Raw genomic sequence first — 14,702 nt, 5'->3', positions numbered from 1 at the left:
ATTATTTTTGTACCAGAGTTCTGTTGTCGTTACTCTTGAAAGAGGCAGTCTCTCTGGCATAATAAATTCTCTTGCAAAGAGTTCTGTATTGCCACAGCTACACTTCTTGTACACAAAGCAATGCGTTTAAAGCCAACTCAGGTATCTCTGCATTAAACTGGAGGCTTTACCCCAGTTTAGCATGCCGCATTTAGCTGTCTGAAGAAGAATTCTTAGGCCTGTCTCAACTTATCTCATTTAAAAATCTCTTTCCTGGCAGAGCCCTATTATAACATTGAGTACTTTGTGCCCAGAAGGTGCTATTTACTCCATGCTAAGTATTGAAGGAGGAGGCTCAGGCGTTTGGGGGATTTGTCACACTATTCCAAAAGCACTGGTGCTGTTAAAGCAGTAAGTGTTACTGGGGAGCTAACAAAGAAAGTGTGGCCTATCAGTCCGCACAGCACTACCAGTATTTATTTTGCAGTAGCGTTTGGATGCTCCTGACAGAGCACAGCAACCCAATGTGCCAGGCAATGTGGAAATACAGAACAAAGCTACTCCCTGCTCCAAACAGTTCACCATAAAAGATAACAGCATGTTCCTAAAAACATTGTTCCTAATGTATGCAGAACATCTACCTATTCCTACTTCTCTACCGTTGAGTCACAAAGTTATCATCTGACTGCCACAAACTCCTCATGTTTGCAGTACTCACAAGTTCTACCTTGTAGTACCCACGAGTAAAAACAAAGCTGCAAAGGAAATCAGGGTAAGCACGGTGCATTTTTCCTCCCTTTTTCAAAGGCAGTCCTATCTGTTATCACTTCGTGCTACCAGGACACTTGCAACTGATGGGCTAAAGAGAGCTCCCAGGAGCACCTAGTAAAAATTACACCATAGAACACTTTCCCTGTCACCGCTAGAGCTCTGCCTCCCCGAGCAAATCTAAATTGTCTCTGCCAAGAATGATTTATCCCCAGGGCTCAAGGAAACACCTCTGAAGCTCCTGTTCTCCTTGCTGGAGTCCTCTCGGTCACACCACAGGCCAGGCGTTTTTGTGATTTTGGAATAAGGATGGAGCTCTAGTCCTCCCCTGTAATCAGTCTGGTTTATGTCACTTTGTCTGTACAAATCAGCCACAAAGCCAGGATAACTGGCCACAAAAGGATCACTGACAGTGTAGAGAGACCCTCCAACATCCAAAATTGTTCCTTTGCCAGCCATGACCCCAGATGCTGGAAGGCCAGAAGCCATGACCCACGTCCGACACTGCCTCCTCCTCTCCAGTGGCTCCGGAGAGTTGCGAGGCGCTGGCGTGACGCAGAGACCTCTCTCCTTTACAGCCCAGCAAACCGGCACTCCAGGACAAAACCAACGCGGGGTCTTAAGACACCTTTCACAGAGGTGCCCTCGATCCCCAACTGCATTTGAGGACGGAGACCCTTTCACGTTCCAGGAGCAGGACGCGAAACCTGAACAACGCACTACCCATACCAACGCCCTCTCCCAAAGCATAAACACCCACCTTCCCGCTGCCAAATTGTATTGTCTCTTGGTAATTATCCTGCAGGTGTTTTGACAAGAAAATTCAAGAATATCCCAGTCCCTTGCTCTTTTTCTCTGAAGGCATACTACCGGAGACAGAGGTACACAGATTTTAAGGAGAAAAAAAAGTGTCAAAATATTGGCAGCATCCTTGTGCTGAAGAAGCAATAAAAACAAAGTGAAGGCAAGGGAGTATTTTGTGGTAAACTATTCACCCAGGATAAGCTTCTGTCTGACTGTTTCACAAGTTATGGATTCTAAAGCTACTCACAAGACTTAATAGATGCTAAAAATTGCAATGCTAACCTGCGCTATCATTCCTGTTATCAAGTGTTTATTGGAAAACTTACTGCAATAATTAGTTCTACAACATTAGACGCTACTTCTTTTATCTAAAGAAGTGACCAAAATATAAATAGCTTTTAATTAGCATTATTTGTAAAAGCCTGCACATGAGGTAAAACTGAAATATTAGTTTCCAGCAAGAACTGCATGTCCAATCCCACCTATACAGGAAGTTTTTGTACATATACAAAATCTGTAAGAATTTTAAAATTTTAAAATGTATTACATAAATTACATAAATGTGCATCTCTATATATACACACGTACATATAAAAATTGAAAATGTATAAAATGAATTTTATTTATTTGTGTCATTATGAGGTGGAGAACAAAAGGGTATGGGCATGTTTCCCCTTGTCTTTTAAAGGTTGTGAGAGCAATTCACAAGACAACTAAGTTGCATGCCCATCTCCAGTTTACCTTGTATTCCTCATGCCCTTAAATTGCAAAGCTCAGATCAGCACATGTTACATTTTGGCTGATGCAGAAAAGACATTAAAACCAACCCTGAGGTGCAAAGATTGTGTGTGTCCAGGAAGGTAAGAGGATAAAATTCATGTCCTTTTAGCTGGAGGGTGGGACACTGCTCGGCGAGGGTGACGCAGGCTACAGCAGTACCATGTGCCTCGATAAACTGAAACTGCAGTCAGGAATAAACCCTCCGTGTGCAATACAACTGTACCTGCAATGAAATGAGGAGGAGACATAGCTGACTGGCAGCTTCAGGTTAGAGAGTTCTTGTCTTCTGCACCCTGAGATAAGGATTTGGCAGGTTGGGAGAGAGAGGAGAGACCACTCCACAGGCTATTAGGACACCCACATTTGAGAGCTTCGCATATGGTCTGACCTCTTGCAAAAATCAATATGGTAGCAAACTCACAGAACGGACCCAATACAGAAGTGCAAACCTCATTTTGCCGTTGAAACACTTTGCCCTGAGAGCTGACTATACTATAGCACTGGGCCTTCTGCTTGGGGTGTTGCTCCTGTTACTAGGAGCAGTGTGGACGTCTGCAATGGTGTAAGCTTAAGCAGGGTGCTTATGGAGGGAGTCTATTTACTGTGATGTAGTTTAACAACTTACTTAATTGGTAGGATCTTTCTCCTTATTTTTTCACTGTTTCTAAACAATAATTTTGCTGTGGATTTCATCATGCTCCCAAATTTATGGACAGCTTATGTTCTACTTTCTGATGCAAAAGAAAATTTTAAGACTGTTATATTCTGTTGGAAAGATGAACATTTAGGACTACATTAAAGAGGAGAAGAATGTACCTAACATTTTCTCCCAAAGCAGACAAAAGGCTTTTTGAACAGGAGACAAAACTTTCTCCAAGCAGCAGGCTTTCCAAAGGACCTTATTCATCAAGGAATTAGGGAATATCACAAAGCTAATCAACCTTCTGCTTTAAGTACAAGGTGCTTTACTTTGCTTATGACTTCCCTCAGAAACATATGGCAGGACGGTGCATACACTGTCCCTCAGCCAGTGTACATGCTTCCCTCGGGAGGGAAGGAGAGAACAAGTACTTCATGCATTATTGAAAGGCACAGAGTGCAGTGTAAAAACTATGGGAAGAAAATGTATAGCACATTCTGGCATTGATTTTTTCTGGTGACCTAGATTAAATGTTGATGCGTGAATTAGCTGTGGCTCCAACAACGCAAAACCCTGAATAAACCTAAATAATCTGAAACTTTTGAAAGAAACCATACCTTCCTCTACTTCAGCATCAGTAACACTGCCACATCCTTCTTCCATGAGAGCAAAAAGGACTATCATTACAGCAGATTTTTGGCTCTACCACATCTCTTTAACAGTTTGTTCTGTCAAAGATCTTCCCTTTTCTACTTCTCCCCTTCACATGGCAGAATTATGGAAAATGAGATTGGGAGGGTCCTCAGCAGCATTTCTATAGTATTCATTGGTCTCTTTGCACTGAACACTGCCTCTGAAAATTTCTGTGTTTACAGTGTATAACAACAGTGTTGAAAGTATGATAAGAAATATGTGAAGCCAATATATTTCTGTGATCAAAATTTCTTGAATTCTCATCTATAATGCGATTGGTAACTATTATTATTCTGACAAAGAAGATTTTTGCCTTTTCATTTGATTTACATTAACCAGTTGTTGTTTGCTCCAATTTTCCTTCTAAACCACAGAGGAGACATACAGTTTTCTGTGAACTATTACACAACTCATAGATGAACAAACGTAGAATTGCTGTGGTAGAGGTGGTGCTTCACACCTATATCCAAAACCTTTTGGATATCCTATGTTCTATATCAACTGCTAAATCATAAGGACAGTTTGTATAGTGCTCTACAGTGACTAAAACTCAGTTTGGAGTCTTCTCCTGCCAGTTAAAACAACGATTCTAGCTGGTGAAAGCACCAGTACCATCTACTCTAAGCTGGTGCACCACAGCATCATCTGTGTGTTTGAAATAGGTCACATCAATTCACGTTACTCAGTGTCATTTATCAAATCCTATCTGCTATCTCTGCGATTTTGATCTGAAAAATTGCTAAAACTACAAAATCTAGAGAGCTTTATTAAGAACAACAGTAACCCCTACTGGATTGTGACTGTCTCCCTGGAAACCTAAGAGATAAAACACCTTGTACTGCTTCATGGAAAAGGCACAGCCCGCATAACTACGATGAAGAACAAGTCATTCCTCTGCTTGCAATAAATTTCAGTGTCATCATTTCCTGGATTAAATTGGAAATCCTGCTGAATTTACACTCAAGCTTGCTGAAAGGCATCTGTTCCTTGCAAATTCAAATTCAGAGCATTTTTTTTGTATTTACAGATAAGTTATGAAACCAGGCGTATGCCAGCTAGTTTGTTTCTGAGTTAAAAATTACAAGTACTAGAATGTATTTCTTTATGTGCTCCAAAATAAGGGCCTTCACATATGATTAATAATATAAACAAATTACCACAATCTGCTGAATGCATGTCCTAAACTCATCTGAGTCCTCTTCAAGCATACTGGGGTGTGTGCAGGGCTGCAGGGAGGAGCAATCGGAGCAGACGTACCATAAGCTATTGTAATAGAAATCTCCCAGACTCGTTAAGCAGCATATGTATCAGTATCACAAATTCAGCATTCCAGTTCTTTCTGCATATGTAGCATTTCTGACAAATGAAGAATATGTCAGCAGACCTATTTTCAGTGACATTTTACTATCCTGTCAGAAAAGTTCGAGCACTGTTTCTGCAAATTTTTTTCTAGACTATCATCTCAAATAAGATCTCCTTTGCCATTACTGGAAATTGGAATCAAGAGAGTTCCTCTGGGCTACCACAGAAGCTTTCTGGTATGCTGGAAAACTAAACAGAAAGGGACAAAACAGGAAAAGGGAAAACCTGAATGAAAGTCTAACAACAGATATAACCTTATTAATTAATATGCTCAGTGATAAACATTCAACATTTGATTTTATGCATGACTTGTTTCATAGGAATTCTACCTTTGCTTACCACTGTGAAGTAATCATGCTTGGTCACAATACAAAGGTGATGGAAAAAAAGGCATCTGGATTAGGGATGATTAAATAAGTGAGCTGGAGAAGAAGGAGGATATTCTGCATAGATGGTGTTACAGAGATCTCAATGAATCTGAGAAATGACAGAGAGAGCAAAGACTGGGGAATTTCAAAAGCTCTTACAAGTATTTATATTGTCTCTCAAGTATATACCAGACACGTGCCTTTTCACACTGAAAATTGTTTTTTCCACATATAGTTCAATTCACCTTGAAAGAAAAACAGTGTAATTTTCCAAAAGGTGTTCAGCAGCTTTTGAAAATGAAGCCCCTTTAAGCTACTTTGAAAGCAGAACCCCAAATTGTGGCCGCTTTGGAAAATCTTGGCCACACAGCACCGATTTGTGTTACCTTGCTGCTAATGGCCACACTAGGTGTGCAGCAACCTGAAGCATGTCTTAAGACATATGCTTCTCAGAGGCATACCTGCTCCGTTTAGGCACTTAGGTCTCATGTGTGTGTGTGTGTAAAACGCATATATGTACATGTAAAATAAAAATGCTTGTTTTCTGCTGTTTAAGAGCTCTCTCTCAGTCCCCTCCAGGCTAACAAAAGCACCCAGCCCTGAAAATATGGAAACATAAAAGCGCTGGAGTAAAGCCACTGACTTAAACGGATTCAAATCTATAACTATCTGTAGGATTCGGTTACTGTTTGTTCATAAACTGTTAAGTAGAATGAATGAAGACACCTACCTGAAGAAGAAAACTGTCGATGTAGTAAGTGCTTCTTTTTCCTCTTCAAAACAAGCTTCAATTGTTCAAATGCCCCAAAGTCATGTCAGTACATGACTGCTTACAGCATTCTTGCAAAAAATGGTATTTTTTTCATATTTTAATATTTCACTACTGTTACTTGATGCTTTTACATTGCCAGCATGAAGTATACACTGCATTCTGTTAAAATGTCTATTTGACATTTGATAATGTCAATTTGACAAGTGAGTTCTTTATTACATAAATGCCCATGATTTCATGTAAAGTTACCCTGGGCTCTGCCACAGATAAAATTTCTACTAGAACAAATGGAATATGTGAAGTAGCCTGTGGACAGATATTAAGACAGATCAGTCCTAAGATAAAATCTAGGACAAATTGATCCGTCACATGTAAAGCTAAACATCCTTCTGTGTTAGGTGTCCTAAGAATGTGAAAAAAACAGTAATAGCAAACAACTTAGACCCAAGACTAACCAAGTTATCAGCTATGCTCCTGGGACAGCCCCCCAAAAATTACTCCATCCTATTAAAATTTCAGACGTCTGCACTAGCTATCTATGAGAAGATGAAATGTCATCCTTCCCTTTGAATTTCCAATCTAAACATTTGCATTAAAAAAGATGTAAGAATAAAAGAGTTTGCCATCAGTATGCTTTTTTCTCTGGAGTTCACCCCTCATTCTCTGTTTCAGCAGTACTTTTCTTTAATAGTTCCTTCACGGTAAGAAAGGAACTATTTCCTTTATTTCCATAAAAGCGCCTCTATATTTCACTATGTAAATATGTATTTGAAGACTTTAAAACACACAGTTTGATCTAGTCATTAAGAATGTGAAACTCCATTACTGTTAAATTGAGAATCGGCACCTAACTTGAAAATCAATACTGCCTATATTAAAAACCAAAAAGCTATCAAATTATGTCCAAAATAATGAGAACTATTAAAACACAATCCCTTATATTCACTGACCAAATTTCATTCTAAAGAAATTAATCAGGTTACCTAGACGGAATTTGCTTTTTCACAGCACAATCATCATTTTGAGCTAAAAAGAACACAACTACACCTTTAGCAAAGACCTCAATATCTGTAAGGATTTACAGTAATAAAATCAACAGGGTGAACATAAAACATTTATAAGCAATCTGGTAAATATTTTATTGTGTTTTTCTTCAAGAATAATTTTTAATTAAGAAACAAAACTTCAGTCTGAAAAAGTTACAGCAGTTTCTTGCACATCTAAAATTTCTAGAGTAGTGAAACATTCTAGAACACAAGATTTCTAACATTTTCATCACTGTATGTACTCAAACAACATTGCTAATTTATTCAGATGCTTTCATGCATAATTACTGGAAAACACAAATCTGTTATTCTGTTAGTCTATCATCAGAAAGGAAAAGCTATCTAGTGAATACTTTGAAAAATATAAATAATTGCAAGTATTAAATTATTAACTGCAACACGAATGCACTGTCTAAAGTACCATTTTAATTTTCTTAATAGTCCCCTTTTTCTATTTAGGCTAACATTGGGAATGCAAGACCTGATTTCAAGCTTTGCCTATGCAACAGATGACTTCTGGCATAGCAAGGTTTTCCAAGGATGTGTCAACACAGAAATTGTAACACCGTTGAGAAAGCAAAAGCCCTTTTTAAGGACATACTTACACTGCAAACCTGTATTCTTAAAGCTTGATGCTTTTTTTTTCAAGATGGGAGAGCAGTGCTGTTAGGTTTACTGTATTGGTACAAAGCACCACTTTTCTGCTACTGCTGTGTTGACTCGGGAAGCTAGCAGAGTACACGTACTTCTGTATCAGCAAAGGATCCTCTGCTCCCACATGGTTTATGTCTCTTTTTTAAGCATGTGTGAAATATCTAATAAATGTTACACTCCCCAACAGACTGCTTTCTCTCTTCCTTGGTGGGCTTTCATTGACTGATTCCAAGCGAAGGTCCTTGCAACTAGTGTGCAGCATGTTTGCAAAAATGGAGCGTTAAGTTATGGGCCTGATCTAGTCATTATTAAATCAGCAGGTGCTGAATTAAATTCAATCTTCTATTATATCCCACAAAAATTTCAGTGGAAACACCTGCATTACAAATATTATAGGACGTGACTCTGCTTGTTAGCAGAATGTTTCCATTTATAGCAACAGGAAGAAATTAGAGCTGTATCCATAAAACATGACCAGAACATAACAGAATCAATCAGCAATTGTTCCTATTGCTAGCATTGTGATTTCCAGTGCTGACCCGTTACAAAGCAATATCTCCGTCTCCTTTATAAGCTTCTCCCTTCCACCTTCTCTCACAGAATATAAATGTCATTTGGAAGCTTGAAACCAAAATGTTTTTCTTACCAAATGCTATTTTCCTTCATCATATGCTGAGAATGAATGGTTCTTCTTGAACATTCAGCTGCTAAAGAGAAAGAAAAAGTGTGTATCAAATTTTCATTCTGTCTACTTTGACAAAGGCTCTTTTTCATGTTAAGGCTTAAAGGGAAATGAAGACACTAAACCTCAAAATACAGGTGCAGTTGGACTGATTTCTCTACCTGTACAGATTCACGATACTCCTTTTAATGGATTTCTTGAGAAAATGAGGCGAAGAAATTATGCAGATGCATAAAGAGCACAGTATACCACAGGGAAAATGCTGGTAGAATAATGAGAGTTGGGATCCTAGCGCAGTCCTATTTTGAATATTTTGCCATGCCTGTCTTCAGTGACATCTCAGTCAACAACCACATACAGGTCTGAACAGACTGCTTCGCTAGCTGGCATGTCACTGGGGATTGTCACCGGTGCTTAAAAGGTAAATTACCCTGAATGAAAAAATTTAAAGCAGTTGTGCAAAACTTCAAATCACTTTTTGGAGGTCAAAATTATTGGTAATATTATGATTTGCCAAGAGAAAAAAATATGTCAGATGATCTAATATAAAGCTACCTTGGATAAAGAAAGATTTGGGGAATTTTCTGTTTCTTACCTGGCAACAGCGCTTATCCAAAGTACTTTAGGAAAATATATTAAAACTATGTCAATTCCTTGTGCTATTCTTCTAAGAAAATGTTAAGCTTATTACAACTAAAATTAGTTTTAAGAAAGCAGCTGAAGTTCGGACAAACCATCCTTGCTGCTGCTTAGCTGCGCAGCCTTCCCTGAAGATTTGCCCACTACTTCAGTCTAGATGTTTTCTACAAAACATCAATGGCAACCGTGTCATGCAGAACTTTGGGGGTTTATGTATACAAAACACATTTTAGAGGCATTTAGTACTGCAGGTGTTTTATTGAAGAATGAATGAATAAAACAGCCTTGCTAATTAAGCTGCTCTGGAACTAGTAATCAATTGGAATTTCAGGTGTCAAAGCAGAGTAAGATTATAAAACGTGCTTCAGAAGAACCCTTAAACTAATGCTATTTTACATGTATAGTTTTTAACCAAGTTCTGAAGCACTTTGGGAGCTACTTTTTCAATGTCTTCTGAGTACCACTGTTAACTATTTTGTAAAAGGAAAGGAAAACAAATTTCAAGCACTGTTTATGGAAGGGGATTCAAGATCAAATAATGCATCGTACAAAACACCAAAGCATTCACTGTTGGTCAAACACTGTAGGAGAACGTTATTCAACACAACACTGACACATGCTAACTGTTACATCCTAATAAATACACACGTAAGCAAATGGCAAAAATTATTTTAAAGTAGGCGTCGCCAGGTATCTAATAAAATTCTATTACATTGACTTTCTACGATACAAAAATAATAATAATAATCTTTAGAATAATAGGTGTAGTACAACAGTTACACTTGCTTACTATACGAATACTCAGTCCATTGTTGAAAGACTGCAAAAAAAGTCATTGCCTATCCTTACACAGCAGCTCTATAAATGCATGGCTGTTACATTAACACATCACGGATAATTGCTTTTACTGTAGTTACTTCAAAGTATCTGTTACCAAAAACCAAGAAATTGCCCAAGAAATGGCTTGGTTTGTACATGTTTTATCTATTATATTACAGGAGCATCTTAAGCAAGGGTGACACTCTATTCCTCTTGGCACTGTACAAATAAGTGTAAGTCAGTAATCTCTGAAATGACCAATACGACAAAGCACACTGCATAGCTGTTGTAAATTCTTGCTTCTTACATGAACTAACTTATGTATACCAAGTATGAACGGTTTGCATAGTTGCACAGTAATAGTTATTCACACCAGGGTTTTTACACTGTTCTTAAAATATGTGCAGCTAACATTCAGACCAGCAGTCTGCTTTTTAAGACTCCACAAACTTAATTGATATGCTGTTAATCAGATATTGCTCATACATTTAAATTACAGCAGGAGAAACAGGCTGTCACTTAACTAACTTTAATTGTAAAATACACTGATTTATCAAACCATTAACTGTACGTAATATTAATTCCTTTTTTACTTTTGAGGGCAAAGTTACAAAACCACATTCAAAAAAAATCACTGCTATTAAATAAAGCCAATTTAAAGCAATAGAAAATTAGTCTGAACCAACTTGTGCTACTTGCTTTGTCTGAAGTTGCAAGGAGAGAAATAACCATTTGAATAATACTGATGCCCAAAATAGATTATATTTCTTCTGATACTTTAAGGACTATTTTATATTTATGAGCTCTTACCAAAGGTGTATATCTATGAGAAAACTGTCACTTTCAAAAGCAAAGGGAATTAGCCAGTAATTCATAAAATTTTAGAGATGCTCAAGAGCTTCAAGTAACAGGAACCATGGAAAAAGCTCCACAGATATACGGATAGATACCAATTCACATCACGCTTCTACAGCTGGTGTATTTTTTTCATTAAGAATCTATAAATGGATTAGGAAAAGTGCATTAATTATTGGTGGTCTTTGGAAGGTTCTTGCTAACCTTTTCATATGTATTCAGAGTTGCATATTACATGATGCATTTTTGAAGTTTTTCTTTGCATGCCTTATCTATTTACAAGAAAATGCATTCCCAAGCAAGTAATAAGCATGAGTAACACACAATATTGAAATGCACCTGTTATAAGCTTTAAGATAAATGTAAAGTTCCATCAAGTTACTCGATGTAGATCACTACAGAACTTCACGAGTACAGAGAGCTTAAAATGAAACAGTAAGCAATTTAATAAGTGCTGCATTGATTTACAAGCCTGAAGCTCGCTGACTACACGACTGAGCTGCATTTAATTTAGTTCAGGACATGAAAGTATGGGGGTTTTTTATAATAAACAATTCCATTCAGGTAAAATTTTCTTTAGCTTACAAACTCCACAATTTAATTTGAATTATTTTCTTTTTAATTTCATAGAGAAGACCTTATGAAAATTCTGTCAGTTTGTACCTTCCCAGCAAGGTGGACCCTAGCATCTGTCTTGACGTTTTGCAGTTGTCTTGAGAGAGTAGACTGGGGGTTTTGTGCCAAGTGAAACTGCTCTCGTCGTTGATCAGTGTAGTTCTCCTAGCATATTGCACCACATCGTCAAACATCTATGTCTCTAACCTACACATCTGTGTAAAATTTTATTCAGATTACTACTGCAGGGCTATTACTTCAGAGACTGTAAAGCTATCCACAATCTTAGATGTCCATACATCTCTCATCAAACAGCAAACTTCAACACAACAGTTCTTGTAAGACTACAGTTCAGCTGGAGTTTAGATGCAGCTTGTATAAAAAACCTCTCTTTTCACGTAAACTGCAATCAAAAATAACTTTACAAAATAGTAAGAGACTTACTGAGGTCATAAGTTTCCTAACATGTAAAACTATAAAGTATTTGTGCATGCTCACTGTTCGATTTCCTTCTTTGTAACAGAGGAGTTGTTAAAAGGAGTTTCTTTGTTTTTTTAAATCTCAAGGTAGTCTATGAAATGGAATCGTTGTCATCACAATTCGGATATACAAGATCAAAACTGGCACAGACGAACAGAACATTTTCTTTTTTTTTTTTTTCCCCAAAAAGTTGAGGCAGCTTTTGTTGAATGGTGTCTGCATCGGTAATTTTTTTATAAACTCTGGTGCCTTTGGAGCATCAGAGAGGACCCTTTTTTTCTTTTGACATCTTGAAAACAATTTCCCACGAGTACAGACAGGTACAGAGGAAAAGAAGCAGCAGCTTGTTTCCTACATACAGCCCACCGCCATGCGCAGCTGCCCAGCGTCTCAAAACAAAAATGAGCTTGGTATCAAAGGGAGGCGTATCCCCCTCGAGTTACAAGCACGTCTGAGATTTCTCCAGGGAGAGGGGAGCAAGCGTGAGGGTAAAGCGTTAAGTCTGCTCTTCATGCACAGCTACCGCGCGCGGCCCCGCATCGGCGGCGCTTCGTCAGACGTCCGAGTTGGAGCTGAGGTTCGTTAACCGGGGGTCTGCGTTGATCTCGTAGCGGTAGTGGTAGCCCTCCATGTGATCCCTACAGGCATCCCTGATGTTGTGCATCCACTTTTTGATGCCTTTTCGGTTCAAGTACAAAACCAGGAGGAAAATGGCCCCGATGAGAGCCAAGACTATCCCCAGGAAGACGTACGAAGTCTGTAGCTGGGAAGGCAGGTCTACAGGCACGGAGCAGTTCAGGTCCGAGCCGTTGATCTTAAGCAGGGCTTTGCCCAGCACCTTGTCGGGGTAGGCGCAGGCCAGGGCTTCTCTGCCCTCCGCCCGGTCGCCCTCCTTGAGCCAGGCCACCAGGTCCTCGACGGCGCAGTCGCAGAGCCAGGCGTTGCGGGCCGGGCCGATGTGCCGGAGGGCGGGCGGGCCTCCGCGCAGCTGGGCCGGGGTGCCGTTCCTCAGCAGGCCCAGGGAGTCGTCGCTGAGGTTGAGGCCCTGCAGCTGGCCCGGCGCCTGTGAGGAGGCGTTTCGCAGCCCCACCAGCGAGCTGTCGCCCAGGTCCAGCTGCCGCAGGGCCAGCAGGGCCGCGAAGGCGCCGGCGGGCAGCAGCAGCAGCCCGTTGTCGGCCAGCTCCAGGCGGCTGAGGTTGCGCAGGGCCCCGGCCTGCAGCATGGCGCCCAGGCTGAGGAGGACGCCGCGGTCGCGCACGGCCCCGCGGAGGCCCAGCTCCTCCAGCGGGCTGCCGCCCTCCCCGAAGGCCTGCGGGCTGAGGGAGACCAGGGGGTTGCCGCTGAGGTCCAGCTGCCGCAGGGCGGGCAGGGCCGCCAGGGCGCCGGCCTCCACGACCCGCAGGTGGTTGCCGCTGAGGTTGAGGGCGCTGAGGTCGGGCAGGCGCTGGGCGGGGAAGGCGCCGGCCGGCAGGCGGGCCAGGCGGTTGCCGGTGATGAAGAGGTTGCGCACGTAGGGCGGCAGGTCGGGCGGCACCGCCGTCAGGTTCCTGTTCACGCACTTCACCGTCTTGGCCGGCTCCGAGCACTCGCAGGGGGCCGGGCAGCCGCCGGGCTGCTGCACCGAGCCGCAGCCCAGCAGGACGTGCAGCAGCAGCCCCAGGCACAGCGCGCCGCGACCCGGCATCGCGCCCGGCCCGGCCCCGCGTACAACTTTCCCCCCTCCGGGCGCCTTCGGCTCTCGGGCGGCGAGGCGAGGCGAGGCGGAGGGCGGCGGCGGTTCCCGGCCGGGGCGCTGCCCGCTCCGGGCGGCCCCTTCTCCGGGGGCAGGCGCTTCCCCTCCGGGGCTGGCTCCGCTCCGCTTCCCGCAGCGAGACCTGCGGCAGGGGAGGAAAGGGAGAGGGCAGCGGCGCGACTCGGCTCCGCTCGCCCGCGCCCACCCGCCTTCCCGCGGCGCGGCGCCTCGCCCCCCACACGTGGAGGGACCGGGCGGCCGCGGCCCCGAGGGAAGAACAAGTTTTCCCCCCGCTTCCAGCTCACGCCGCCGCCGCCTTCCCACCCACCCGGCCGGCGGCTCCGCTGGCGGAGCACGGAGAGGAGGGAAGGGTCTAGCCCGCCGCCCCGAGTCCCGCAGCTCCCCGCCTGCCTCCCCGGGGCTCTCCGCTCCGCGACCGGTGCAAACTCCCGCCCGCAAGACCCTCCTCGGACCCGAGTCCCGTCCCGTCCCGCTCCCGGTCCCCGTCCCTCACCTCCAGCCGCCGCTCCCGCCCCGCGTCCGGACCAAACTCCGCCGGAGCCAACCGCCGCCTGCGACTACCCCCGGCCCCGCGGCCGCCTCCGCGCCCACCCTCGCCGCGCCTGGCCCTGCCTCCGCTGACAGGAGAAACCAACCGCCGCCGCGGCCGGGGGGGGAGCTGCCGGCCGCGCCTGCCCCGAGGGGCGGCCCCGCTGCCGCCCGCGCCCCGCCCGGCTCCCTCCCGCCGGCTCCCGCGACCCACCTCCGCCGTCGCCGCCGGGCGGCAGCGCCCCGGGAGCCCGCCGGGAGGGTCCGCTCCCCCCCACCACCCCCGGCCCAGGTGGTGCTACCGGAGGCTCACCTTGCCGCCGAGCGGAGCCGCTCCCCTCAGCGCGGCGGCACGGAGCGGCTCCCGGCCGCCCCGCGAAGGGAGAGCCGCCGGCGGCGAGCGCTGCCAGAGCCCCGTGCCCCTTCCCCGCCCTGGCAGCGCCGTACCTGTGCTCGCCCCGAGGC

At 43.6% G+C, this 14,702-nt stretch overlaps 1 protein-coding gene across 1 annotated transcript; it reads right to left on the bottom strand.

Annotated features, from left to right (window-relative positions):
- Window positions 1–9,425: 9,425 nt before the first annotated feature.
- TPBG (trophoblast glycoprotein) lies at window positions 9,426–14,304 on the bottom strand. The gene is made up of 2 exons (XM_069804743.1): window positions 14,203–14,304; window positions 9,426–13,830 (listed from the first exon to the last, which is right to left on the bottom strand). Exon 2 carries the CDS (start codon window positions 13,638–13,640, stop codon window positions 12,510–12,512), a length of 1,131 nt encoding a protein of 376 aa, XP_069660844.1. The 5' UTR covers window positions 13,641–13,830; window positions 14,203–14,304; the 3' UTR covers window positions 9,426–12,509.
- Between the last annotated feature and the right edge of the window lie 398 nt (window positions 14,305–14,702).

Source organism: Haliaeetus albicilla, chromosome 17, assembly GCF_947461875.1.
Source record: "Haliaeetus albicilla chromosome 17, bHalAlb1.1, whole genome shotgun sequence".
Classification (NCBI taxonomy): Eukaryota; Metazoa; Chordata; class Aves; order Accipitriformes; family Accipitridae; genus Haliaeetus; species Haliaeetus albicilla.
The sequence above is the reverse complement of the archived record's forward strand: the minus strand, read 5'-3'. Positions and strand labels throughout refer to the sequence as shown.